General features: G+C 36.1%; 5 protein-coding genes and 1 non-coding gene across 8 annotated transcripts; 4 read left to right on the top strand and 2 right to left on the bottom strand.

The window, feature by feature from the left end:
• Nucleotides 1-83: 83 nt before the first annotated feature.
• Nucleotides 84-3,684, top strand: LOC109186499. The gene is made up of 7 exons (XM_019336504.1): nt 84-268; nt 383-444; nt 532-615; nt 1,782-1,836; nt 2,316-2,451; nt 3,085-3,135; nt 3,222-3,684. Exons 1-7 carry the CDS (start codon nt 112-114, stop codon nt 3,319-3,321), a joined length of 645 nt encoding a protein of 214 aa, XP_019192049.1. The 5' UTR covers nt 84-111; the 3' UTR covers nt 3,322-3,684.
• A 1,362-nt stretch (nt 3,685-5,046) lies between these two features.
• On the top strand, nt 5,047-14,824 carry LOC109186844 (zinc protease PQQL-like). 2 transcript variants are annotated; one of them, XM_019337009.1, is made up of 21 exons: nt 5,047-5,427; nt 6,046-6,292; nt 6,369-6,494; nt 8,015-8,152; nt 8,241-8,375; nt 8,484-8,741; nt 8,809-8,946; nt 9,019-9,088; nt 9,187-9,400; nt 9,823-9,928; nt 11,111-11,344; nt 11,775-11,939; nt 12,023-12,172; nt 12,252-12,343; nt 12,509-12,590; nt 12,703-12,786; nt 12,868-12,984; nt 13,063-13,173; nt 13,366-13,446; nt 13,694-13,888; nt 14,349-14,824. In XM_019337009.1, the coding sequence occupies exons 1-21, from the start codon at nt 5,216-5,218 to the stop codon at nt 14,424-14,426; spliced, it is 3,033 nt and encodes a 1,010-aa protein (XP_019192554.1). In that variant the 5' UTR covers nt 5,047-5,215; the 3' UTR covers nt 14,427-14,824. The 2 variants fall into 2 exon arrangements, with proteins under 2 accessions (XP_019192554.1, XP_019192555.1); XM_019337010.1 differs by having other exon boundaries at nt 5,051-5,427; nt 6,051-6,292.
• A 1,051-nt stretch (nt 14,825-15,875) lies between these two features.
• Nucleotides 15,876-18,332, top strand: LOC109186835. The gene is made up of 7 exons (XM_019336996.1): nt 15,876-16,413; nt 16,605-16,690; nt 16,909-16,987; nt 17,067-17,126; nt 17,389-17,510; nt 17,592-17,663; nt 17,891-18,332. The coding sequence occupies exons 1-7, from the start codon at nt 15,991-15,993 to the stop codon at nt 17,991-17,993; spliced, it is 945 nt and encodes a 314-aa protein (XP_019192541.1). The 5' UTR covers nt 15,876-15,990; the 3' UTR covers nt 17,994-18,332.
• A 24-nt stretch (nt 18,333-18,356) lies between these two features.
• LOC109186834 (histone acetyltransferase type B catalytic subunit) lies at nt 18,357-22,172 on the bottom strand. Of its 2 annotated transcripts, none has more exons than XM_019336995.1 (10): nt 22,035-22,172; nt 21,875-21,916; nt 21,498-21,610; nt 21,187-21,255; nt 20,801-20,839; nt 20,354-20,430; nt 20,075-20,129; nt 19,555-19,630; nt 19,309-19,469; nt 18,357-19,161 (listed from the first exon to the last, which is right to left on the bottom strand). In XM_019336995.1, the coding sequence occupies exons 1-10, from the start codon at nt 22,114-22,116 to the stop codon at nt 18,520-18,522; spliced, it is 1,356 nt and encodes a 451-aa protein (XP_019192540.1). In that variant the 5' UTR covers nt 22,117-22,172; the 3' UTR covers nt 18,357-18,519. The 2 variants fall into 2 exon arrangements, with proteins under 2 accessions (XP_019192540.1, XP_019192539.1); XM_019336994.1 differs by having other exon boundaries at nt 20,069-20,129.
• A 150-nt stretch (nt 22,173-22,322) lies between these two features.
• Nucleotides 22,323-22,394, top strand: TRNAP-UGG. The gene has a single exon. It is a non-coding gene; the product is annotated as a tRNA-Pro (tRNA).
• A 786-nt stretch (nt 22,395-23,180) lies between these two features.
• Nucleotides 23,181-25,281, bottom strand: LOC109186936 (F-box/LRR-repeat protein At4g29420). Its single transcript, XM_019337133.1, has 2 exons — nt 24,770-25,281; nt 23,181-24,462 (listed from the first exon to the last, which is right to left on the bottom strand). Exons 1-2 carry the CDS (start codon nt 25,218-25,220, stop codon nt 23,570-23,572), a joined length of 1,344 nt encoding a protein of 447 aa, XP_019192678.1. The 5' UTR covers nt 25,221-25,281; the 3' UTR covers nt 23,181-23,569.
• Between the last annotated feature and the right edge of the window lie 230 nt (nt 25,282-25,511).

A 25,511-nucleotide genomic window follows, 5' to 3' on the forward strand; every position in this document is an offset into this window, starting at 1 on the left:
GGCTTTTGCAAACTATAGTTTCAAAGTAGAGAAAAAAGAGGTAATAAAATTTAAATCGTGGAAACGATGTCGCTTCGTTTTGTTCAGACTTGAGAGAAAGGCTGAAGAGTAATGGTAACAGAGAAACATGATTTTTATTTTCTTTTTCACGCGGCGATGCAGAAGCTTACGAGAAAATGGAGGCAACCTCGAAGCAATGATTTCTTCGACGAAGAAGATCAATTCTCCCTCCCAACTCGCGATGATTCTCGCCCTATCGACTCTCATGGTCTCTGTTGCGCCCTCCTATTTGTGTATATATCGCCACTTGTTATGATGTTTGTGCATAAACGAGCCTATCTCTAAACTAGGGTTCTCACGTGCTATAGTTTACGTTTTTCAGAACAAGAGGAATTGGTTCGAACACTTGAGAGAGCTCAAGCTCAACAATCTCTCCTATGGAGGGTATGCATTCGTATCATTCATAATATCTTTTATTTTATTCTGTTTGGTTATCAGACTGAAATTTCTTTTCTTTTTGATCGTCTGTAGAGTATTTTCGCGGGGCTTCTGTTCTGCTATGTTGCGTTCCTCATTTTCTCAATATATCAGCAGGCATATTTTCCATGGGAATTGGTATTGCTCTGGGAATGCCTTTTATTTATTTATTTTGCCTTTTCCAAATCTCAACAGTTGTGGTTTTAGCTTAACTGTTTACTGTTATTATATACTCCGTAGTACTTATTTACTTGCCTAGTTGCCTGACATCATAAATTACTATAATTTATTATTGATAACTAAGCTGGGTTCTTGAAATTAAGAGGGCGTTTGGTACTGGGAATTAAAAGGTGGAAAAATTATTCCCACGTTTGGTTGCAATCTTTGACTTAGGAAAGTTCGGGTCCATGGGAATTACATTCCATGATATCAAGGAAAGTAAATCCCACCTAGGGAGGTAAGATTCTTTTTCCCTGGTGGCTAGGAATCTATCAAATTTATTCAATTACGAATTTATCTTTGTTGATGTCGGATTAAAGCCTCTTATAAATATAAAAAATTTGTTTCTCACACCATTACACATTGTTTAACAAATAAATTTACATATAGGTACGCAGTTAAAGTTTTCCGTAATCTAATTTGCAATATGATATACACACACACACACACACAAACATATGCACTACTCCATATATAACTTGATTAACTTGAGTTTAATTTTTTGGATACTTAATTAATTCGATAATTTGGTGATTTTTTTGTCATATGGTTTATTAATTTACAAGTAATTTATTAAACTCTCGATTATTTGTTATATTTTTTTAATGTTTGTTTATAGCAAGGATATATTAGAGATTATAAAAAATTTCCTAGGAAAGTTTAAACGAATCAAACATGTTAATTAATTTTCCCTGTAAAGTTATTCCCATCAAACATTTTCCCAGGAATTTAATTGATGGGAAAGTACCAAACAGCCTCTTAGTGCATACAACTATGGAAAATGATTTTTTTTTTTATTTCTTTAAATTCTGAAAATGGTTGGAAATGAACAATTTTAGCTTTCACAATATAAATAAGAAAACCATAGGTTTCATATTTACTTGTTCCTTATTGTTTTTCCATTTTTATTTTCCTAGAACACACTTCATGTGATTGTTATCTCCATATTTAGAATTTGATGGGTTGGTATTAAACAGTTAAAAGGTGAACAGTGGCGTGTATTTTATTTTTATTTTTCAAGCAATAGCTTCCATTTGAGTATGATTGTTAGGACTCATGTTTGTTGTTTCTGTCTAACTGAACAGCGATATCATGCTTACTTCATGTATGAAGTTGACCCCCAGAGCATCATTGCTGCAGGTTTATACTATTTTTTTCTGTGCTTTAGTTTCCTAGCATCTTAGAGGTTATTTTGTAGTATAAGATTTGCATAATGATAATGCTTTAGCTACAGTAATCTATAAATACATTTGTTTGAAGCTTCATTTACTTTGAGCATTTTTTCATATGGCATAAGTGGTGTTGATCTTCTTCCATATGTGAAGATATCAATTTTTGATTTACCTAATTTGTGAGTTCTTAAAGGAGATGGCTGGGAGAAGGGTAAAGGGGCATAGTTGGTAATTGGTGTAGCTAACCAAAGGAAACAAGTAAATTATTTGGATTGTTGTCTAGAGTTAAAAGAAACATCGAGGATTTCATTATATACTAAATTAATAAATATTTTTATGAATGTGGTTTTGAACTGGTTGTATTTGTATCATAGTGATGCAGTTTTTTTATGTTACACCAAGTCATTTTGTATTGCATTATCACATTGGAATCTCAATTGTCTACAGATTGGGTAGCTATTATGGTGTGCTTGATGACCATTAAGGGTATGCTGCATCATTCAAAGTACCAGAGGAAATGGCTTTGGTTTTCCTGCTGTCCTGGCCTATTGTTGGCAGGGTTTTGGTTGCATCATATGCTGAGGTAAGCTCTCTCTGTGAAGAACAAAAAAATAGAGTTCTCTATGACCAGCAGTCTTTTAGCAGTCACTATTATTGTCCTTTGTTCTACTGAATAGAGAACAAAAGTAAATGCTACTATGTTCGAGAACATTATGCACTCTTGTCTTTTATTTTTTGATAGTGAGGAGAGGTAATTTCAATGCTGCAATCTGTGCACTATGTACATACTTTTTTGTTACTATGTGCCTTTACCTTTTATTCTATACAGCTTCAGTATTGCTATTATCATAGTGTAGTTTGGATATAGTATCAGTACTATATTGCCATAGCTGCCCGAGTATCAAAACTACATAGTTGTAGGATCAGAATGACAGTATTGTATCAATATGATGTTGGATAATATTAATGGTGAAGACACAGTTTAAAACTGTATCCACGGACACGTTGCACCATAGAAAATTCTTAGTTAAATATATTCCGAAAATTTCATGCTACCTGGTCATCCTGCTGCCAAAGTGTCTTCTGACTTACAATTTTTTCTTTTCAAGAAATCACCCTATTGCCTTCATCATTCAATTCCTCTACCTCTTATTGCCTAGGGGTGATATTATACTCCTTTGTGTGCTTGTAACCTTTACCTACATTTGTGATGCAGGTTGGCAAGGTTTAGATGGGACATTTTATGGCTTCCATTTGGGCCACTGGGGTAATTCTGTTTTTGGTTTGTCGTAGCTCTTATCTGCTGACTAACCTGATTCCTAAAGATGTTCATCATTCTCCCATCATTTGCAGTGGAGCCGGGGTCTGCCTTTATGTTGACCATTTACTTAATGATTCCTCTGAAGAAGTGAGGAAGCTCCGTAGTTATATGTATTCTTTTAAGGCAAGTTAGTGGATGTGCACTGATTGATTTATAAGCGGATATATCATCATTCAAAGTCACATCAACAATGAGATTTTTGGCTCGCTGAACTATACTCAAAAGGTCAAGTCATGAGAGCATTTTTTGTTCTCAGATCAAGGTCCACACCACAGTGATTCTTTGTCCTTGAAATGTAAACTCTTGTGGCATGGCTTGTTAGGTTGTGTGGATATCATCTGATCCTCTTTAACTCAATCCTAGTGGTTTGTTGTGCTTAGGGTCTCTATCATTTTTTCTTTCACTTGTAATTACAGGGTACTATTTTCTTTCCTTCCACCCACTTGTTGCTGTTACAATTCAATCTCTATTGCGTGTCTCATGACCTTTATCGTATGCAAGCATTGTCACTAAAATATTTCTTTGATTTAAGGGATAGCTCGCAGTTATTGTGGGAAGGTAAATTTTGGTGAAATGTTGTTTGTGAGTTGAACTTAGAATAAATCAACTATTTAACTAATTTAGTTGGTATTTCCTGTAACTAAAAATATATGCAATTATGGTTTCCTAGTTTTACCATTTTCTTTGTTGACACTTGTACACTTAGGAACCTAAAAAATCTCCTCCCCTCCCCACTAACAACAACTATGCTCGATATAATTGTATTATTATAGAAATACATATAAAAATTATTATACTATAATGACTTATAATCTTTTCAAATAATGTAAGTGTATAATTAAAATAATTGAGCATGTGTTCCATTAATGATTTTATGCTCAACACGCCCCATCACGTGTGAGGTATGACTCTGATACTAAATGAAGAATGTGTTAAAAGTCTAAGTTGATAATTACATTGCACCTAAAAGTCTAAGCTGATAATTAGATTGCACATTAATGATTATATGCTCAACAAAAATATTAAGGGTGTGTTTGGTTCGCACATAGAAATTGGAATCGGAATGGGTATCAAATACTTGGTAATGGTAATGGGTTTTGGTGAAAGTATTTAACATGTTTGGTAGTAGGGTGGAATGAGAATGGTTACTAATAATAGTGCTTGAGAATGAATAAGGGAATTAAACCCTTATTTTACTTGGGTATGAGTTTTCCAATTGATGGGGTATTCGAAACCATAGTAGTGTTCTAAAAACTCATCAACCAAATAACAACAATCACTTTCATACCCATTCCTATGGGCAAAACCCACCAACCAAACACACCCTAAGTCTTGTTCTAATTAATCAAAAAAAGATTAATTAAACTAAAAAAAAAAACTAAAAACATAACATAGATTCGTTTTTTTAAATGCAATAAAATGATTTTCAAGATTTCTTATTTGTAATATTTGATGCTCAATTTTGAATGCTATGTATATAGTCTGACTAATTAATTGATCGAAGTTTATGTTAAATTTTATATTTTATATTTTACGGAGTATTTTTTTTAATACACTCTAACATATTCCGTTATATTTATTTTGATTTTTTTTTTTTTTACAGGAGCATAAAGAGTTAATGCCGTATCCACTGAGGTTCGAACGCACAATCGTAACCTTGATGTCATTAAATCACAAGGTCTCAACATACTTATTTAGATTATTAATTTGGTAATCATAAAATTAAGTGGTAGCACTCAAATACAACGAATCATCTTTGACCAACAACGGCAGACTATATAAAAATGATGGGAGGATAGTAGATGCACTGCATAACATAATTGATAATTCCCCAACTGGGGAATACATTTCTCATATTCCAAGTATCTAATACGGGGTACATTATTATCAAATAAAAAAGTAATTTATTATATATATATTTTTTACTATATGGAGTAATTATATATAAGCGCACTGAAGTGAAAAATAATCAAAATTCGCTGCGGAAGTTGTGACTTGGTGAAAGACGAGAATAGAGGAGGCGAGGATGGATTTGTTACCGGCGGAATCATCGCAGATGCTGCCGAAGAAACACCGGTTCCGTTCATTGAAACTGGTGAATGTGAACATGGAGGAGGCCTTGTCGCAGACGCCGTACGGAGTCGACTACGGCCGCCTCGACAATGGTCTCACTTACTATGTTCGATCCAATTCCAAGCCCAAAATGAGAGCTGCTCTCGCACTCGCCGTCCGAGCTGGGTATATTCTTGTCTTTTCTACCACTATGCCTCCTGATTTCATTTCTTCTACTGTTTCAAGTGCTACGGAGTATGCATCGGCACTGCCTTCTGATTTTTCACTTCCGTTTCTCGCAAAATTTTGAGTATCACTGTTCCTTAACTATTGATTGCGTGATTATTCTTACCAACTGCCGCAGAATAGGTGATAAACTACTCTAATGCTCTGTAATATGGTTGAGCAAAGGAAGAAATTGATAATGTCCTTCTGAATATCAGTTTGTGGTGATCGTTTGCAAATTATGAATGATTTTAATGTATTACTACTAATGGAAATACAAGTTCTCATCTCAAACTTATGAGAGGTCTTACTTTTAGGGAATTATTATCATTTAAGCTGTGTGATTTTAAATTTGCTTCCCTGAGATTCCAATTGTTCAAAGATCAAAGGTTTCTTTCAAACAGAAACTCCATTTTCAATTCAGTTCGTTCAGTGAAAAAAAAAAGGAGAATTTAGGGGACCTTTCAGTGGTTTTACTTTTTGTTTGCGTGTAGTATTTGCTTATTTGGACCATGCATGCTTTCATAATTATATTAGATATACTGATTTGCTAATCAAGTTCAGTTCAATTCATGGCAGCTCAGTTCTAGAAGAGGAGGAAGAGCGTGGGGTTGCTCATATAGTAGAACATCTTGCTTTTAGTGCCACTGAGAAATACACAAATCATGATATTGTTAAGTTTCTTGAAAGTATCGGGGCAGAATTTGGTGCCTGCCAGAATGCAGTCACATCTGCTGATGAAACTGTTTATGAGCTCTTTGTTCCTATTGACAAGCCCGAATTATTGTCTCAGGCAATTTCCATCTTGGCAGAATTCAGCTCAGAGGTGTTGATAGTTGTTCTTTTGTTTTATAATCTTTGAGATCATATCATGTTTTATAATCCCACTCATTTTCATTAAGGTCCGAGCGTCAGAACATGACTTGGAAAAGGAAAGAGGGGCTGTAATGGAAGAGTATAGAGGAAGTAGGAATGCTAATGGACGGATGCAGGATGCACACTGGGTCCTGATGATGGAAGGTTCAAAGGTAACATTTCTGGTTTAATTGATTGAATTCCTAGTTTTCATCTCATCTGGCCATCTAAATCAAAATTTATGGATATGTACTGTACATCTTGTCTAAGAGTCATAGCACAATGAAGAATATAGCTGGTCCCATTATCCTTTTCAATTACTTTTAGGGAATCTCATTGTTTGGTAACTATCTTCTTTGTTAGAACCATTATATCTTTCTAACTATACTGTGCTTATAGGTCTGGTGTTTAAGAGTGTAAGAAGGATTAAATTGAAGGATAAAGTATATTTACCTCCTTTTGTTTGATTTATCATTCCTTTATACTTTTGTTCTTGGTGTTGACTCAGAAAAGTTCATGTCTACTAATATAAGAACTTAGAAGGGGATTTTCAGATATTCAACTAGACTAGATTATGTTGTGTTGGATAATTTGCTCTGGCAAGAACAAGGAAGGATTAAGAGGACAAAAATTGGATAACACTTTCAAGGCGAACTAGGTTCACTTTCCTAAAAGTTTCTTATCAACCCTTTACCATAGCAACACTTTACCATAGCAACAGGATAAACAGATAAGAACTTTTGAGATACAATGTAGGTGTAACAATTGAATTTGGTTGCTTGACAAATTCAATCACAAGGGTAAATACGAGAAGATATTTGTCAACGTGTATTCTACAAAGGAGTACATATACTTCAATGAGAACGAATCCGGAAAAACTAGGAAATAGAAAATAATTTCCTATTAAGGAAATAAGGAAAATAATTTTTCTTCTTTCATTTCCTCACTTGCTGCCATTTTGCTGTATTACCTTTGTACATACATGCTTGTACCTTTGCCTATTTATAGGCAAAAGAATGGAAGTTACAAAGCATTTGAAATTGAAATTTTTAATGCTTTTATTAGATAGGAATTATCCTTTTTCGAGTTTCAACTGTTCAGCCGCCAACTTTAAACAACTCAAATTTGATTTTTCAAATTCTTCATGTCCGAATTGGACTTTTATTAGCATGGAAGGAATAATTATTTGTACATACATATATGTATATACATACATATACACATATATCGTACATCAAATGCTATAAATGTCAGCATTTCAATTACTCCAATATTCCGGCGCTAAATAGTTTACCAATTTATTCAGCAAAATCATTTCATTTATAATTTCGCAAGCTTAATCGGGATAAAATAATTACCTCACGATTAATAATCTTATCCATCATCTAACATTAGATGTGATTATTTATACACTCCACGACTCCAAATAGTTACACAAATGTTAAATCACATGCACATAAATAATGAATATTATAATTTTCCAACATGTTGTGGATTTGGTTTCATACTATAGATAATGGATAGAATACATCAGTAATCAGTTTGCTTTAGTTTAACTTTATTAATTGCCAAGAGCACTTGAATTCTGATTTTTGGAAACTGGGTCTTCTAAGCTTTTATTTGGTGCACTTTGAATGATGTTCTTTTACTTGGAATGCCTTTTTGATGTGGGTATGAACTTCTTCACTTGCAGTATGCTGAGCGGCTGCCCATTGGACTGGAAAAGGTGATCAGGACTGTTTCTCCTCAGATTGTGAAACAATTCTATAAAAAATGGTATCATCTGCGAAATATGGCGGTGATTGCCGTAGGGGATTTTCCTGATACACAGGTCGGGATAATGACACAGATTTCTTTTATGTATATAAAGGAATTAGCTTGTACTTCATAATGCATCTGTTTTCTTCTCTTTATGGCAGAGTGTTGTTGAGTTGATAAAGGCCCACTTTGGATATAAAACATCTCCACCTGACCCGCCTCCTATACCATACTATCTGGTTCCATCACATGAAGAGCCACGATTTTCATGCTTTGTGGAATCTGAGGCAGCTGGAGTTAGTATTTTATTCTATTCTTCATCAATTTTTTCAGATATATTATGTTTTTATGTTTCGCATTGATTTTCTAATAGGAAATTTTACTTTTGGATTGTCTTTTGACAGTCTGCTGTGATGATTAGCTGCAAAATGCCCGTGGATGAGCTTAAAACAGTGAAGGATTATCGTGATTTGCTTGCAGAATCCATGTTTTTCCATGCCTTAAACCAGAGATTTTTTAAAATATCTCGTAAGAAGGATCCACCTTATTATTCTTGCTCTGCTGCAGCAGATTGTCTTGTGCGTCCAGTGAAGGCCTACATTATGACTTCATCCTGTAAAGAGAAGGGTACTGTTGAGGCTTTAGAGTCGATGCTGACTGAGGTGTGCTTTTCTTTATCCTGATATTATGATTTTTTTCCTTTGTCTTTTCTAATAACTTGGATTTCAGGTTGCTAGGGTACGACTGCATGGATTTTCTGAACGTGAAATATCTGTTGTTCGTGCTTTGCTGATGTCAGAGATTGAATCTGCCTACTTGGAGAGGGATCAGATGCAATCGACAAGCTTAAGAGACGAGTATTTGCAGGTGCATATACTTGTTTTCTCTTTCTGTTGTAGGACTCTGCTTAGCTTTAATTGCTGACTTCTTTATTTTCAGCATTTTCTCCGTAACGAACCTGTTATTGGGATTGAGTATGAGGCACAACTTCAGAAAACTCTTTTACCTCGTGAGTATCCACTATTATGATCTTTCAAAAAATCTGCCCTTAGGCTCTTTTAGACAGGGAGAATAGGTATAAATTGCTTGAACTTTTCTTGTGGTTAGATATATCAGCATCTGAGGTGTCTAAATACTCAGAGAGGTTTGGGACATCATCTAGCTGTGTAATTAAAACAATTGAGCCCCGAGCAACTGCCACAGTTGATGATCTGAGATCTGTTGTTTTGAAAATCAATACATTTGAACAAAAGCAAAGCATTCCTCCTTGGGATGAAGAAAATATTCCAGAAGAAATTGTCTCTGTAAAACCAAGTCCAGGGTAAGTCACATCTTTTTAGACAAATCTTTTGCATCGGATATTAAAAGCAGTCTAGTCTCGAAGGATTAACATTGTGACAATTTGTTGTTGCTATGTTTAATGATTATTGTGTGGTTGTCATGCCTTTTCATTTTTATGAAACAGCCAGATAAGTCATTGTCCACGAGGGTGATTTTTGTGAATTAGTGTTTTTCTGGGAGCTGTAAGGATTCCAAATATATCACTTACACCATGTCCACCTTTTGTATATGTGATTTTCTTGGTCTGGCCACTGCCTGTATTTCTTGAAAATCAAACTTGAACTTTACAGTTATAATGCATTCAAGATGCTTGGGATATATCCTATGCAAATTGTGGATAATTTCACAACCACTTTATGTGCCTTGGTGCTCACTTCTTTACCATCCTGATATCTTGTTCAGGTGGATTATGCAGCAGTTTGAATATCAGAATGTTGGGGCCTTTGAGTTTGATTTATCAAATGGCATGCGTGTCTGTTATAAATGTACCAACTTTCTTGATGACCAGGTATGAAATTCCTAGGCACCGTGTTCTATTAGTTTTGATATTTCTATGCATCCCAGTACCCTTGAAATGTCCATGTCTTTTGAACTCTTAATGCTCTTCCTTCCCTTGATAGCATCCATTGTAGAATTTTGATGAGGATTACAAGCCTGCAAAGTCTGGAAGTTACTATTCATGTAGGGAGTGATAGCTGTATCAGAAAGGGGTTTAGATGAAAACTTATATATAATAATTGAATTGTATCTTACAAAGTTTCTAAGGTTCCTAAAATTTCCATCCAGAATTCCTCAAGAATTTGTTGGTTTGGATGTATCAACTTGTTATGGAATGTACAAGTAATATGGAACCTATATATATTACGCAACTTGGACTCTTGGAGATTTATAGGGATTTGAGTAAGTAGTCATATGGAAACTTATTTCCTTATTAGAAGTCTTGTAGCATGTATTTATAGGGCTGTGTATTCGGTATTCCCCTTTCTAAAACAGATTTATAAACCTTCTATTCACTTTCGTACAATATATATTTTGTTATTCCTTGATTCTTCATCTCTGCTTCCGCCTAACTGGCGGGTGGTTGTTATTCTCCACCCGCCAAGCCTTTGGATCTTTCAAATTCAACACAACTGAATCAAAATTGGTTTATTGTGTTAAATTCATTTTTCTTGTGGGTTGATGGGGCCTTGAGCATGAACCTCCTGTCCTACTGAAAGTTGATGGAGAGCCAGTTCTTCCCTAGGTTTGAGTAGTTGGCCAGAAAATGGATGATTGATTAACCATGTCAGTCTCTCAGACAACATACATTTTCACATTATTTTTTGTAGTTTTTATCCCCAAGAGTGGTATCAATTACCACGATTGTCCTTTTAGCGTTTGGTGAAAAGAATTGTAATTCCGTGGGAAAAGAATAAGGTGAGAGAATAAAGTAGGAATTCAAATTACATTGTTTGGTAGGGAGGAATAGAATTATTGGGAATGAGAAGGGAAGAAGTGGTATAAAGACTAAAATGTCCTTGTGTAATAATAATACTAATAATTATCAAAGTCTTTTTCTTCCTTTTTCCCTTCCCTTTCCCATTTTGTATTGCAATTTTCTTTCTGAGGGAAGATCTAATATACTTTTTTGTCTATCCACTTATGAGTTGATGAAATGCTTTTTATTTCTATTAACATCTTGTTTAAATAGGTTTTATTCACAGGGTTTTCATATGGGGGTTTGTCTGAACTTCCAGAAAGTGAATACTTTTCATGTTCAATGGGCTCAACCATTGCTGGGGAAATTGGTGTTTTTGGCTATCGACCTTCTGTTCTTATGGATATGCTTGCTGGAAAACGAGCTGAAGTTGGTACAAAGCTTGGAGCATATATGAGATCTTTTTCAGGCGATTGTTCACCTTCGGATTTAGAAACTGCCTTACAGGTTTGCCCTTTCTAAAATTACCAAAGAAAAAGTTTACATGCACTAGAGTTGCTGTCTAATGGATACACCTCAAGCATGTGTTTTTACAACTTGGAATGGTATGAACTGGCTGGTTGCTCTAAGAATAAAACCTTGTAATGAGGAATAATGTTGTTTTTTAGAAAGGTTGTGGTCCCTGCAGAGTCTTGGATCAAACTTTATTCATTTCATTCCGTATTATACTATTATGATGCACAGATTAAGCTACTTGAATCACATCTGCAGTATAATAAATATAATGAAATTGATTGTTTTAATTGTTGTTCAATCAAAGTGAAGCCATCCTAGAATTTCTCAATATCTTTTTAGTTGTTGACCATCCAAAAATTTGCACTTGTTTTGTGATGTTAACCTGCCTGCTTTCTGCAACATGGCATTCCCCCTACCCCAGCTCGTATATCAACTCTTCACCACAAACGTGGAACCAGGGGAAGAGGATGTCAATATAGTGATGCAAATGGCAGAAGAAGCTATACATGCTCAGGAGAGAGATCCTTACACTGCATTTGCAAACCGTGTACGGGAGCTCAATTATGGGAACTCCTATTTCTTCAGGGTAAAGTCTAATCCCCTTGCCTGTCTTTTCATTTTAGTTATATGCTTAGCTAATTTATCATTTCATTGAATTTTCTTGTGCAGCCAATTAGGATTAGGGATCTTCAAAAAGTCAATCCATATAAAGCATGCGAATATTTCAATAATTGTTTCAAGGACCCCTCAACATTCACTGTTGTGATTGTCGGGAATATTGACCCTGCCACTGCTTTTCCACTAATATTACAATATTTGGTAAGCCATATGACTTCCCAAAGTTTTAAGCCCTAGAATATTGAACAATCTATATTTTGAATTCCAATTCTTTATGCAGGGTGGAATTCCAAGGCCTTCTGAACCCATCCTGCATTTCAACCGTGATGATCTTAAAGGCTTACCATTTAAATTTCCTTCATCCATAATTAGGTGGGTTTCAGTATAAATTTGTAGTGCTTGTCTGTAGTTGGATTGCTAAGTATGAAAAAAAAAAAAAAAAACTTGGGTTCATATTCATCTTTGCATTATTATGTGATGAAGTGTCTGTTCATCTTGATCACACCGACTCATTTAACAAGTTTCATGTGCTTGTAGAGAAGTTGTTCATAGCCCTATGGTGGAAGCACAGTGTTCAGTCCAACTATGCTTTCCAGTTGAGCTTAAAAGTGAAGACATGGTATGGAGTGTATTTGTTTGTTTTTAAGTCAATACCTGCTGTATCTAAATGAACCTTGTTTCGTTTTTATAAGAGTTTTTAATTATATACTGCTTCATTTTATGCCTACTAGATGGAAGATGTTCATTTTGTTGGCTTTCTTAGCAAGCTTCTGGAAACTAAAATAGTACAAGTTCTACGTTTTAAATATGGCCAGGTGCATTCTCATCTTCTCCATCCTTTCCTTTAATTGGTTTCTCTATAATATACTAATTCTTGTGATCCATATTTTTCATAGATATACAATGCTGGAGTTTCTGTGTTTCTTGGTGGCAATAAACCTTCGAGAGTTGGCAATATTCGCGGTGATATTGGCATCAACTTTTCTTGTGATCCAGATATTTCATCAACATTGGTCAGTTTCCCCATCTTATATTTGTTATTTCAATTATGTCTGGTAATTCCTTATGTTACACTTTTCTTTCTTGAAAAGGTTGACCTCGCATTAGATGAGATATTGCGGCTTCAAGAGGATGGACCCTCTGATGAGGATGTTTCAACTGTGCTAGAAATTGAGCAGAGGGCACATGAAAATGGATTGCAGGTAATGTTCACAACAAGATATTTGTAATTTGAGTATATTTCACTTCAGGACACATTTTGTGAAGACTTGTTACATTTGAAGGTTTAAATTAGTAGTTTGAAGGTGCTCCCAGTTAACCAAGTATCTGTATAGTTTTAAAATTAATTCCACATCAATCTCTTTGATAGTGCTGATGCATTTGTGCTATTTCAGGAGAATTGTTATTGGCTGGATAGGATATTGCGCAGCTACCAGTCACGGATCTATTCTGGTGATGTTGGTGATTCTTTTAAGGTTTGTCTCATTCATATGTAAAGTTGTTTCCTCGCATTTCAATTTAAAGTTTTCAATTCTACTTTGAATGTAGTCAATTCATGTACATAGTAGTAAAATAAAAGTTCTTTGTTTTGAGGTCTAAGCACAGCTGAATTCCTCTTTTCCCCCAACCTTCATTAGACTTCCACCTTTAACGCAGTGTTTGATTTATAAATATTCATTAGGCCAGAGTCCTCCTAGATAATTTCTTGACACTCTAATGCAGGTGCAGGACGAGGCACGTTCCAAAGTTAGAAAACTATTGACTCCACTGACAGCCCAAATGGCATTGCAAAGAATCTTACCGTTTCCTTGCAAGAAGCAGTATACTGTGGTAATTTTGATGCCCCAAGCATCTCGTATGAAAAGACTAAAGTCACTTGTGTGTTCTGCCCCAAAACGGTATTGTACAGATGCAAAGGTTAGTCCTGTCTAGTTTATGATATTATGATTCACTAAATTTTCAGTGTCAAAACATAGCCCGCCCTTTGTTAGGTGCATGAGTGCATTAGGCTCTTTCCACGTTACATATGGCCCCGTTTGGTAAATGGCTGTTTGCTGTTAGCTGATTGTGTTAATTAGAGGGTAAAACTAGTTGATAACATTAGCTGTTGTAGAAAAGTGTTTGGTAAATTAGCTGTTAGCTGATAGCGGTTTGGTATAATTTCTTTTCTAAAAAAGCTAATTGAAAAAGTTGGTTGGAGTAGCTTTTTGAATTTTAGCATTTTGGAGTTGCAAAAAGCTAATGAACCAAACACTTATGTTGATATTTTAACTAAATCAAACAATTAATAGTGGTCAAATAAGCCAAAATTGGCCTATAGGCCAATTTTTTACCAAACAGTTACATTTATTTATGTTTGAATACTGTCCCGTTTCAGATTTTGGCGGGCACAGCTGGTGTAGCGGTTTTGCTTCTCACTCTATGGAGATATTCACGGAGCAGCCTGAAATCGTAATTTGGAGAGAGGATGATTAGGAAGGAAGGAGGGCAGTGAAGAAGAATCCATTGAACCCTTCAAAAACGGAATCGTAGTAGCACTAGAAGTACCGGGGTGCAGTTAGTAGCCTCATTGCTTCAAATAATCAGCATCGGCATCAGCCTCAGCCTCCTCAATTGTTGTACCATAGAATTGATTGGTTGTGCAGATTGTTAGGAATGGCGTAACAGGGTGGGTGTGGGTTAGCAGTTCATTCTCATCTGAACACCAGCTTCTCCTATAGTTTCTAACCTGAAAGATTGCTGATTATGCTTTTCTTATTCTAGGTATAAGATTTTGTCACATTAGACAAAAATAAAAATGGGGGCTTTAACAACAACAATCAAATATAAAGCTTTGAACAAATGGGATTAATTGCGCCTTCATAAATGAGGTGTTCACTCAAAGTGCTCTTGATAAAATTTGGTGTGGTGTTTTGGCATCAATTTTTATTTTTTATTGGATAGAAATGGACAAAAAATCTCAACTTATTTTATTTCTACAACACTTATCAATCAATATAATCAATGCAAACAATCCAAACTTGCCTAATCTAACTAACGGTTAAATTTTGTCTTCTTCTCCGTTGATTCATTGGCAGGTTTTTTGATTTCATTGTATCAAAATACAATAGTGATAGATTTAATTGCTACCTTAAAAAGTGTAGAAGCCTAATTAATTTTTTAGGTAAAGTTTGAAGGCTTATTTTATCATTTTTCGTTTTTTTTTTTTTCAAAACATTCTCATTTAGTCTTAATATTATTGTTACGTCATTGAACTGCACACCAAAGTGGAATAAGGGTTAAATAGGTCACTGAATTGCACACCAAAGTGCAGGTCATTGAGACTCAAAAACAATGCAATTGGGACTCTGAACAACACAAAATCATGCAATTAAGTTTAATGATTACGGAGTAGTAACTTGTGGTTGAGTGGAAATAACTTATCCATCATTGACCTTGGGTCCCTGAACAACACAAAATTATGCCGTTTAATGATTACAAAGTAGTAACTTGTGCTTGAGCGGAGGTGATGCCGTTTAATGATTACGGAGTAGTAATTTGTGGTTGAGTGGAGGTAACTTATCAATCCTTAATCAAATGTCAATGATTCGATCGTGCAATTAGGTTTAATGATTAGTGATTACAGAGTAGTAACTTGGAGGTGTGGTTAAGTAGAAGTAATTATTTCATTCTTAACCAAAGATCAATTGTTCAATTATTTGATCTTTAATTTTAGGTATGAAACATGTTTAAAGATCAATTTCAATTATTTGATCTTTAATTTTGGGTATGAAACATGTTTAAATTTCTATGTCATCTGTCTCACGCTATGTCGAACTATGAAAATTCTGGATATACCCTACCCAAAATGATTACGGAGTAGAAGTTTGTGTTTATTGGTTAAACAGTCCTGAAAAGTCAAAACCCACCCCCCATTAGAAGAGAACTTCGACGTAAGAGAACTTCGACGTGAGTCTTCTCTTCTTCCCCGCTGAACGGCAGCCAACCCACGCCTGCTTATCAACTACCGACCGCCACCTATGTTTACCCTTCATCTTCTTCAATCCTCCACTTCTCATTTTCAACTACCACCCACTACTTCATATTTTTCTCAACCCTATGGCGCCCAACCATTTCTACGCTTTTCATTTCCAACTCGAACTCATTTGCAACTAAACCCATGTTCTCATATTACCAGCGCAAGCAACACCCGGAGATCAGAAACCAAGAATTCCCTAACCCGATTGGAAGAAAGCAACATCTATGGCGACAAAGATGAGGAGGAGGTGGAAGGCTTTGGTGGATTCAGAGGGTTTGGAGGGATAGAAGAGGAGGAGGAAGAGGATGATGAGGGTTTTGGTGGCTTAAAAGGGAGAGGAGATGAGAAGGATTATGATAGAGACCCTGAGTTTGCCGATATACTTGGCAGCTGTGTCGATAACCCTCAAAAAGCTATGTCCAAAGTAAGTTACACTTGGATTTTGATTCTCTATTTTCATTTCGATTTTGATTGGGTCAGATTTGAATAGAGTATTGATGTTTTTCAGTAATATAAAGATTACAATAACTTTCATGGTTTTGTTTGATAATTCTGGGAATTTAGCTGTTCCTTTTGCCAATGCTCATATATTCCTTTACTTTACATGCATATCAGATTGATGACAGGTTTAGACAGAAAAGGAACAAAATTTTGCAAACCAAGACTGGTTCTGGAATACCCATGAAAGTGAAGTTCAACAAGTAAGTAAGCTATCCTGGGTGTGTGCACAAATACAAAGTTTGTATATTTGTGAGAAAGAATACATCATGAAATGATCCAAGTACAGAATATTTGTTAAAATTACGTTAACAATGGGCTAACTTGGAAGCGGCAAAAAATGTATATCCGTTCCGTTTTATGCTACTTTGTTGTAAGTATATCCTTTCAATGACTTACTCTGTGTCTTGTGCATTGCTAGGTTTGATTTTTCAAACTCGTATATATGGTTTGAATTCTACAATTCCCCATTGGAGAAAGATGTGTCTTTGATTTGTAATGTAAGTAATTTTTGCTTCACTTTTGATGCATCTGCAAATGGATTTCAACTGACTTCTTGTTGACTTGGTTATGTCACAGACAATTCGGTCTTGGCATATTGTTGGACGTCTTGGTGGATGTAATTCAATGAATATGCAAGTAAAGTTCCTGAAATTTTACTTTTAGTTCATTTCTTTAGCAGGAAAAAAGGGAAGAAAAGATTAATGAATCACTAAAAGGGTCATGTTTTTGTAGGTTTTTACGAGTAGTTCATTGACTTGTGTGAATAGACTTAAAGAAAAAAGGGAAGAAAAGATTAATGAATCACTAAAAGGGTCATGTTTTTATAGGTTTTTACGAGTAGTACATTGACTTGTGTGAATAGACTTAAAGAATCCGGACTCTTCCTTGTTCCTTGCAGTTGTCACAGTCGCCTATGGACAAAAGACCAAGTTATGATGCAATTCAAGGGGCAAATGTAACACCAAGTACATTTTATAACATAGGTGATCTTGAGATTCAAGATAATTTAGCTCGCATTTGGTAATGCCTCTGCTTTATAATAGTGTTTAGAGATATAATAATATGGCACTAGTTGCTTATTAATTAGATTTGGTTTAATAGGGTCGATATTGGGACGAGTGAACCACTACTCTTGGATATACTAATCAATGCATTGACACAGATAAGTTCTGAGTAAGCTTCTGACTCTCTTTCCCTCAAGTAAATCTTTGTTCATTTTCCTCCACCCCCAACTCCCTGAATAAGTGAATATCACTTGAAATAATTTCTTGCAATAAATTTGACAATGATTGTCTAAATGAGCACTCGAATGTTTTGTGTATCATTGCTTTTGCCCGAAAAATATGCACATGAGCACATCTTTAATATGTAACACACACTTGTTGTGTTTATCTGATCAGCTATATAGGAATTAAGCAAGTAGTATTTGGTGGATCTGAATTTGAGGGGTGGAAAGAGAACTTGAAATCGGAGGATTTGGGCTACAATGTACACAAGATTTAGCTGCCGGTGCAGAGTGCAGAATGGCAACGTGCAGAGTGTCTAGCTGCCGGTTATTATAAAGTCCAGTTTGTTTCAAGAGATGCCACTGCAAGCATTATGTTCTAGATGGAGATATCTAAGCATCCTGATAGTCTACCTGATTTCATGAACTAGAACATTATGATCTTCTACATTTGTAACATGTACTATATTTGATTAGAGTCATCAGCTATTGCGCTAACTCAAAAAGTGTATAAAGTAGAGAATATTTTAGAACACCTGACTGTTAGCTAAGAATTTGTGTCTGGGGTGTCATTTCAATTGCTTCTGTAATCTTAGGCATGCATGTATTACAGTGCATAGTAAATGAGACTGACTTTGCAATTTGCATAACAATTCATAGGTTCACTGAAAGGACAAGAAACCCAACCAACCCAGTTTAATCTCTTACAACCAAATGCTAAGGTATGTTAGTTTCACTAAAACTACAACAGGCACGGCACAGTTTCCAACAGCTAAGAACCCTTCCTCTTCACATAACTTATACTCAAGGTTGAACAGAAACCTTGTCTGCACTTAACTTGATCTGTTTCATCCTTTCATCCACTAGTTTCTGTAGTTGCTCTTCCACATTAGCTTGATTTTCATCATCCTTCTTACAACTTAAACCGTCATCATATTTGAACATCACAAATGACATCTCCTGGTCGTGCTCCGTTGGAACTTCAACCACGCGCTTTCCACCAACTTCAGAATCTTTTCCTATAACATCGGCCTTTACTTTATCTGCAATGATGGCTCTATACCCCTCCATATATTTTTCAATTGGATCCAAGCCGAGATAGACCAGAACCTCCCAGCACTGCAGCAATTGTTTCTTGTTGATTTTCAAAGTTTTCCTAACATCCTCAACAACACTTGCTGGTGGACGAAACCTACGTACATCACCAACACTCCTTTTTGCAGGATTTTCTTGCTTCAAACGCAAGACATCTGACTCTAGCGCACTCTTAATTGGATCAAACGCCAGCAAGCGCTCAACATCAATGCAAGTTCTAACATGTTGAAGGGAGTCCTCTGGCTCTTCAACAGTCAGGTCATAAACATTTTCACGTATAGCAACATTGTTTAGCACCTTGACAAGGCAGTTGCCATAGCCCTTGCGTTGGTATTGGGGTAACACCAGTATCTGCCACCAATAAGCATTTGTTAAATGCTAGAATGATAACTGTCAATATACCAACATGCATATCGAATTGAGCAAAAAAGCCCCTACTTTATTTTCTGTTTTTTTTTTGGGTTTGAAAATGCACTTCTTTTTCTATTTGCTAGATACCTGCCCAAGTCGCATGCGTGCACTGTCAGGATAACGATGAAACCTATAAACAGCTGCAAAACCAAGCATCTGAAGATGTTCATCCTCTTGGGAATCGGAACACTTCTTGACCAAAAGATATATTTCCCAGCTTGGATCAGTAACATCAATAGGGTTGCTACCTGTTTCACAATAATGGCTTAGTAAACTGAAGCTGGACCTTAGGATTGTCTAATTAGAGATTAAAGCAAAGCAAGCATCAATTACCATCAACTAAGAGAAGTACAAGTGGCACCAACCGACAGTAAAGGAGCCCCAAAGGTTCTCCAACAATGCGAAATACCTGAACCAGCAAAAAAGATACATGTAAATCTCAAAACTAACAACCTCCAGGATGCAAACACAGCATTTTGAGCTTTCTTTCAAACATCTATACAGACCAAAAGAGTGATTTTTTTTTATTCTAGGAGCCCCCTTGGCCTTTGCTACTGTAGTCTACAAAAGGCAAGATTAAATAAATAAAGCACAAGCTTTACATAATTACATTCTTGTAGCTCTCTTTAGGCTCATGCTATACATAATAATTTTATGCAATCATCCTAGTTGACATTTTGCAGCTTTAACTTAATGATTTAGATCAGCATTTAAGAATTTGCACTTTAAGATTTTTTTTTTTTTTTTTTGAATATTTGGCAGGAAAATGTACTACAGAACAAAACCTAAAGAGGTGACTATACTCATTTCTATTCCTTATTACGCAAAAAAAATGAAGAGAAGGCACCTCAACCTTATGTTCAGTTGAAGTTTCGTGTTGTAACAATTCTGCATTTGAGACAACAGATCTGCATACGCGCATAAGTCAGAAAATTAGTTGTATTGAGAAAGAAAAACACAAATGAATGAACATCCCAACAAAGGATCACATCAGTGATTGCAGTTCAGATCGAAAAGGAAAAACAATGAAAAGCTGGAAGATCAGTATTGAATTTGGTTTCTCTGATTTTAATTTTGAAAAATGTTCAAGTGAACTCTTCTTTCTTTTGTCCTAAGTTACTATAAGACTTACTTAATGTAATGCCTTTCAGTTGAGAAGGTCTGAAGGAACACGTCTTTTTCTTCAACAAGGTTCTCTGCAAAAATACACTGCAAGATACATCACCATTAAACTCTGGATGTTGATAACATAGCCCAAATTATTATTATTTTTAATTTAAAAATAAAAACTGAGGCTAGTACCTTGACCAAATGGTCAGGGGTTCAAAGTTCAAACCACACCTGAAGCCATCCTAGTGAGGTTTTGTTTAAGTCCTTCATTTGTAGGGAAATTAATTCACTTTTTTGGGGGTGTTGTATTCAGTTGTTGTAAATTATTGTAGTGGCAAATTCATCAATTGTATTGGAGATACTGAGATATTCATTGAGTTGTAATTTGATGTATACTATTGGTTTCAAGCAAAAATAAATAAAGAGATAGCATAGCAAAAAAGTTAAACCAGTTTTTTTCTAAATTTACCTGAAGAGCAGACTTCAGATCTGTTATCCCTCTGCCTCCCTTGTGAAAAAAAAAAATTCAATGAAAGGCTATAATTAGAAATAGCCATAGGAACACTATCTCATTTATGTAAAAATCAGTGTTTGCCTCTTGCTTAGTGTGTGGCACGCATATTACGAAAAGTGTAAGGGTGATGAAACATAGTCAATAATGTGAGGCTGACATACAAGTGTTTTATTTACTAAAGATTAGGATTGTTTAATTTAGTAATTCAGTAGCCAGTTAAAATCAAAGGAATAATTTCTCCAGTAACATTCTTGAAACACAATGGACTTAGGCCCAAACACTAGTTCTTCCCTTTCAGAGTGGATTTCCAGATGCCAATAAATAGGAGAAGAAATACTTACATCTGAAGAACTCTCAAAAGAAATATCAGCATATGCATGAAAAGATATCACATTAATCCAGACTTTAATCTGCATAATTCATTTCACAAATTTAGTGGAAAAACATGAAATATTAAAGGCAAGGGCGCAAGGCATATTATACAATGTGACATTGAGTTCAATGCCAAGTGACAAACCAAGAGGAGCTCCCTCCCCGTTAGCCCTGATAACCAAAAGATGAAGAAGACGAAGAAAAAAAAAACAAGGAAGAAAACTAGCAGAAGGATATTAGGAGCCAAAAAAATAATAATAATAATAATAATAATAATTACCTTCAAGCCCTTATAACCATAAAACCTTCGACGATCTTCATCAAAAAAATGGTCCAAGTCAATCGGTTCAAGAAGGAAACTATCTGGAGATCCCACTTCCTCTCGTTTAGAAACTAAGAATCAATCCCAAAAAAACAAACAGTAAACAAGCATAGAAAGTTAAGAACCACTAGTATGATTCAGTGAATTTTCAATTAACACTGCTTGAACGAACAGATCCTAGGTTCACTACTCAAACCAACGAGAATCCTTCTCATCGTTGGAACAAATTACTAGTGTCTGAGCACCCTTAATATAAATAAAAATATTTTTGCATTCAAAATTGTAATAACACCTCAAAAACTATAAAATGGTACTGATTAACGACGAATTCGTACCCAAATATATATCGATGCAGTCCACAGCTTCAATTCCATCATCTACGCAGAAGAAATTTGTACAAAAAGGTCAGAGTGAATAGAGAGAACAGCTAGTAACAAAACGCCGAAGGGGAAGGAAATGGAGCTAAGTAAAGTCCATTGTAGCTGAGTGACTCACCGGTTATGAATCCAATTCGACGTCGTTTCTTAGGTTCGGAGGTTGATTTGGATGAGGAAGATGACTGGTTCTTCGTCCCCATCTCTCTCGGTTAGGGTTTTTGTCGGAGCGGGAAAAAAATGTTCAGAGGCGCGGGAAATGCAGGCAAATGGATACATATATAACTGTGGGTTCGCCCGCCCCATTTGGGCCTGAATCACCTCTCTTTATTTATTGGGCCTGGCCCATATCTCTATTTCTTGGGCTTTCGACACCAATTTAAATTAATTAATCTACAGTAAACATCAAGGGCGTTTGGTCTAGTGGTATGATTCTCGCTTTGGGTGCGAGAGGTCCCGAGTTCGATTCTCGGAACGCCCCTTTTCAAACGGAAATTTTGCAGTTTTTACTGGCCCATATCTCTATTTCTTGGGCTTATGAAAAAACACTTAGGGGGCGTTTGGTTCAGGTTATATTACATAACCATGGGAATATGACATTCCTGAGCTTAGATTCCTATGTTTGGTTCATACTATCTGAGGGAATATAACATTCCCAGGGAATGGAACATTCCCTCCACATAGGATTTTGAAGGGAATGTGATTCCCTTCCTTTTCTTAGGTAATGTGAGATAACCTTGGATATTTATAAATTTTGCTATTTTCATTCTAATTATTTAAAAATATATATTTTATGTTAGCTTATATATATATATATATATATATATATATATATATATATATATATATATATATAAAGATAAAGATAACCCTAAACCAAACATAATTATATTATATACCTCAGTCTTAACCAAACACAGGAATTTAACATTCCCAGTAATCTAACATTCCCAGCAATCTAACATTCCCTAAGGTAATCTAACATTCCCTAAGGTAATCTAACATTCCGTGAACCAAACGGCCCCTTAATATTAATTAATCTACAGTTGACGTCAAGGGCGTTTGGAGCAGTGGTATGATTCTCACTTTGGGTGTGAGAGGTCCCGAGTTCGATTCTAGGAACGCCCCTTTTTTTTAAACAGAAATTTTCCACATAGTTTTGCAGTTTTTACTGTTCCCGTTGCAGTAATATACTCTCTGTTGTATTCAACTTGAGTGAGACAGTGGAACACTTGGAGTAAATACATGCATACATTCGAAACAAATATGATATGAAGTACAACATATGTTATTGCTTCATGTTTTGAGAATGGAAAATAACAAGAGGATATAACATTTTTCCTATGAGAACTTGTATTCGAATTTTGAACAAATATGTACATGACTATAAAATCTGGAGGACTTGTTGGCTTCTTCTACACAGTAGAGAGGAGGTATGATTCAAGAAGGCCGCGATAGCCTAACAAACATATTCACAGATCATATAAAGCCATGGTTCTGGACTTCTGGCTAAAAGCACATATTGATCATCCAATGGGGAGAAGAAAGCTGAAGCCGGTGAGAACTAATTGGCAGTCCAATCATGTACCATAGATGATTGATGTTGCCTACCAAGAAGCTAGTTTGAGCAGAGAGACCGAAGAGAGGAATAACTTATTATAGGCTATGGGAAATCCAAGCGTCTTTTGTTCCTTCTTTCCACATTCCCCATCTCCATCTAATCCCCGGGCAGTAGGCTGCACACTTTGAAATGAGGTTACAAGAGACGTTGGAGACAACATCACAGTGGATCAATAGTGCTATGTCTGACAGATTAGGGCAACTCTCCAAGACTGTTTTAATGAATGATAGCGTACTATCAATATTATTTAGCACTAGATATGCAGTGATGTCTTTCAACCCCCACATATTAGTCCTAACTTCCAAACATTCAGGGCAGAGGTGCCTCTCCAATTCAGACCAAACCCCAGCGGCCAAAGTCAGAGTTGTAACATTTGGGAAATTTCTGGACAACGACCCAAGACAAATACCTGTTCCAACAGGTTCCACCCAGTTTATCTTGCCCAACGTCAAACTCTTAATTGTCTTTGAAAGCGGAAGTGTGCAGAGCAGGTCGCCAAGTTCCATGGATTCAAGATGAAGGGTTTCCAAGTTAACAAACTCTTCTACTTTTAAGTAGTCAGATTTCTTCAGAATACAGAAATGCATTTCAGCCAACAAGGGGGCATCAATGACAAGTACCTTCGGCCTTACACAAGTGAGTTTGAGTTTCACAAGTTTTGGAGCAACTACTGCCACAGAGTTTGGGGCATTAGACACCGTCCAATAACAACTCCTTAGGTCCAAGAGATGAACCCTGGGGTCTTTAAGCCCCCCAACCCCTATCAGATTAAGAACTTGTAAACAGGGGAAACACCCAGAAATGTTGTCAAGGTTTTCATCATCCAATCTAACATACTCAAGTGTCAAACTTGTGAGCTTAGGCATTGGTTTTAAACCATTCACTGACAACCAGGCATTCTTAATCTCTAAATCAACAAGATTATAACCTGCATATACAGAAAACAACCTTTCAGCAATGACCTTAACCTATAATCATCACAAAATAAGACATACAAAAGCAACCAAATAGCTTCAATAATGTTGTCGAAAAACATGTTTAAGCTCAGCTAGGAACCAATTCAGAACTTACTAGAGCTTCTCCACTTCCAAGCATTAGCATTGACAACAAAACAGAAATAATGTGTTCAAAATTTCCATCTATTTTTTATTTAGTCCAAATATTGAATAATCGTGTGATCGAATTCATCATCTAAGAACAGGATATGTGTGAATGTGAAATGAGAAGGGGCTCACAGTGAGAAGAAATGACAGCAAGCACACTGGATCTCCGCCAACATGACTGAACCCAGAAATCCGAAATCGAAACGGATGTCAAGCTCTGAGACACCCTCGGCAGCCACTCCTCCACAAAATTCACGTCCGTCAAGTACAAATCCTCCTCGTCTTCGACATCGTCATACGACGCCGTGCGGAGCGGCTTCTCGACGCCGATGGATACGGACTTGACGATTCGCAATTCGGAAAGGAGTCGGCGGAAGATCTGTTTGAAGGGAGTGACGGAGGAGCGGGTGAGGGGGGAGCGGTACTTGGCGTAGCGGTCGAATGAGCAGAGGAGGCAGACGGATTGGAGGTCCCTGGAGGTGGAGTTTAGGGTTTTGGAAGCGATTCTGCAGCGAGCGAGGTCGGCCGGGTCGGTGAGTCGACTCAGGATTTCGAGGAGTAACGGTGGAGGAAGCTCGTCCATGCTCTCTCTCTCTCTCTCTCTCTCTTGGTTGGGGCAGACGCGTGGGAAATGTGAATTCTACTCCATTTTATACTTTGGTCCGACGGACGATATGTGGCTGATGTTGGTTTGTTCAGTCAAAAGACAGATGTTTCAAGTTACCGGTTTAACCCTTACGTTTTATATTATGGAGTTATTTTGACATCATTGTATATTTCTTAGGACATGGGTTAATGACAAAATTAGACAAAAAAAAAATGATAAAAATATAAAGCTTTTTAAAGCTAGACAAAAATATAGAAAACTTATTTG

The sequence above is a fragment of the Ipomoea nil genome, unplaced genomic scaffold (assembly GCF_001879475.1).
Source record: "Ipomoea nil cultivar Tokyo-kokei standard unplaced genomic scaffold, Asagao_1.1 scaffold1407, whole genome shotgun sequence".
Lineage (NCBI taxonomy): Eukaryota > Viridiplantae > Streptophyta > Magnoliopsida > Solanales > Convolvulaceae > Ipomoea > Ipomoea nil.

Coding starts and splice junctions, on each gene's coding strand:
- LOC109186835 (XM_019336996.1), top strand. CDS start 15,991: ATGTTTACCCTTCATCTTCTTCAATCCTCCACTTCTCATTTTCAACTA. Junction 16,414..16,604: donor CTCAAAAAGCTATGTCCAAA/GTAAGTTACACT, acceptor CATGCATATCAG/ATTGATGACAGGTTTAGACA. Junction 16,691..16,908: donor ATGAAAGTGAAGTTCAACAA/GTAAGTAAGCTA, acceptor GTGCATTGCTAG/GTTTGATTTTTCAAACTCGT.
- LOC109186936 (XM_019337133.1), bottom strand. CDS start 25,220: ATGGACGAGCTTCCTCCACCGTTACTCCTCGAAATCCTGAGTCGACTC. Junction 24,463..24,769: donor TGCTGTCATTTCTTCTCACT/GTGAGCCCCTTC, acceptor CTGTATATGCAG/GTTATAATCTTGTTGATTTA.
- LOC109186499 (XM_019336504.1), top strand. CDS start 112: ATGGTAACAGAGAAACATGATTTTTATTTTCTTTTTCACGCGGCGATG. Junction 616..1,781: donor CATATTTTCCATGGGAATTG/GTATTGCTCTGG, acceptor CTAACTGAACAG/CGATATCATGCTTACTTCAT. Junction 1,837..2,315: donor CCAGAGCATCATTGCTGCAG/GTTTATACTATT, acceptor AATTGTCTACAG/ATTGGGTAGCTATTATGGTG.
- LOC109186834 (XM_019336994.1), bottom strand. CDS start 22,116: ATGGGGACGAAGAACCAGTCATCTTCCTCATCCAAATCAACCTCCGAA. Junction 20,130..20,353: donor ACTGAAAGGCATTACATTAA/GTAAGTCTTATA, acceptor GCGCGTATGCAG/ATCTGTTGTCTCAAATGCAG. Junction 19,631..20,068: donor CAACTGAACATAAGGTTGAG/GTGCCTTCTCTT, acceptor TTGCTGGTTCAG/GTATTTCGCATTGTTGGAGA.
- LOC109186844 (XM_019337009.1), top strand. CDS start 5,216: ATGGATTTGTTACCGGCGGAATCATCGCAGATGCTGCCGAAGAAACAC. Junction 8,742..8,808: donor TAGAGTCGATGCTGACTGAG/GTGTGCTTTTCT, acceptor CTTGGATTTCAG/GTTGCTAGGGTACGACTGCA. Junction 12,985..13,062: donor CAGATATTTCATCAACATTG/GTCAGTTTCCCC, acceptor TTTCTTGAAAAG/GTTGACCTCGCATTAGATGA.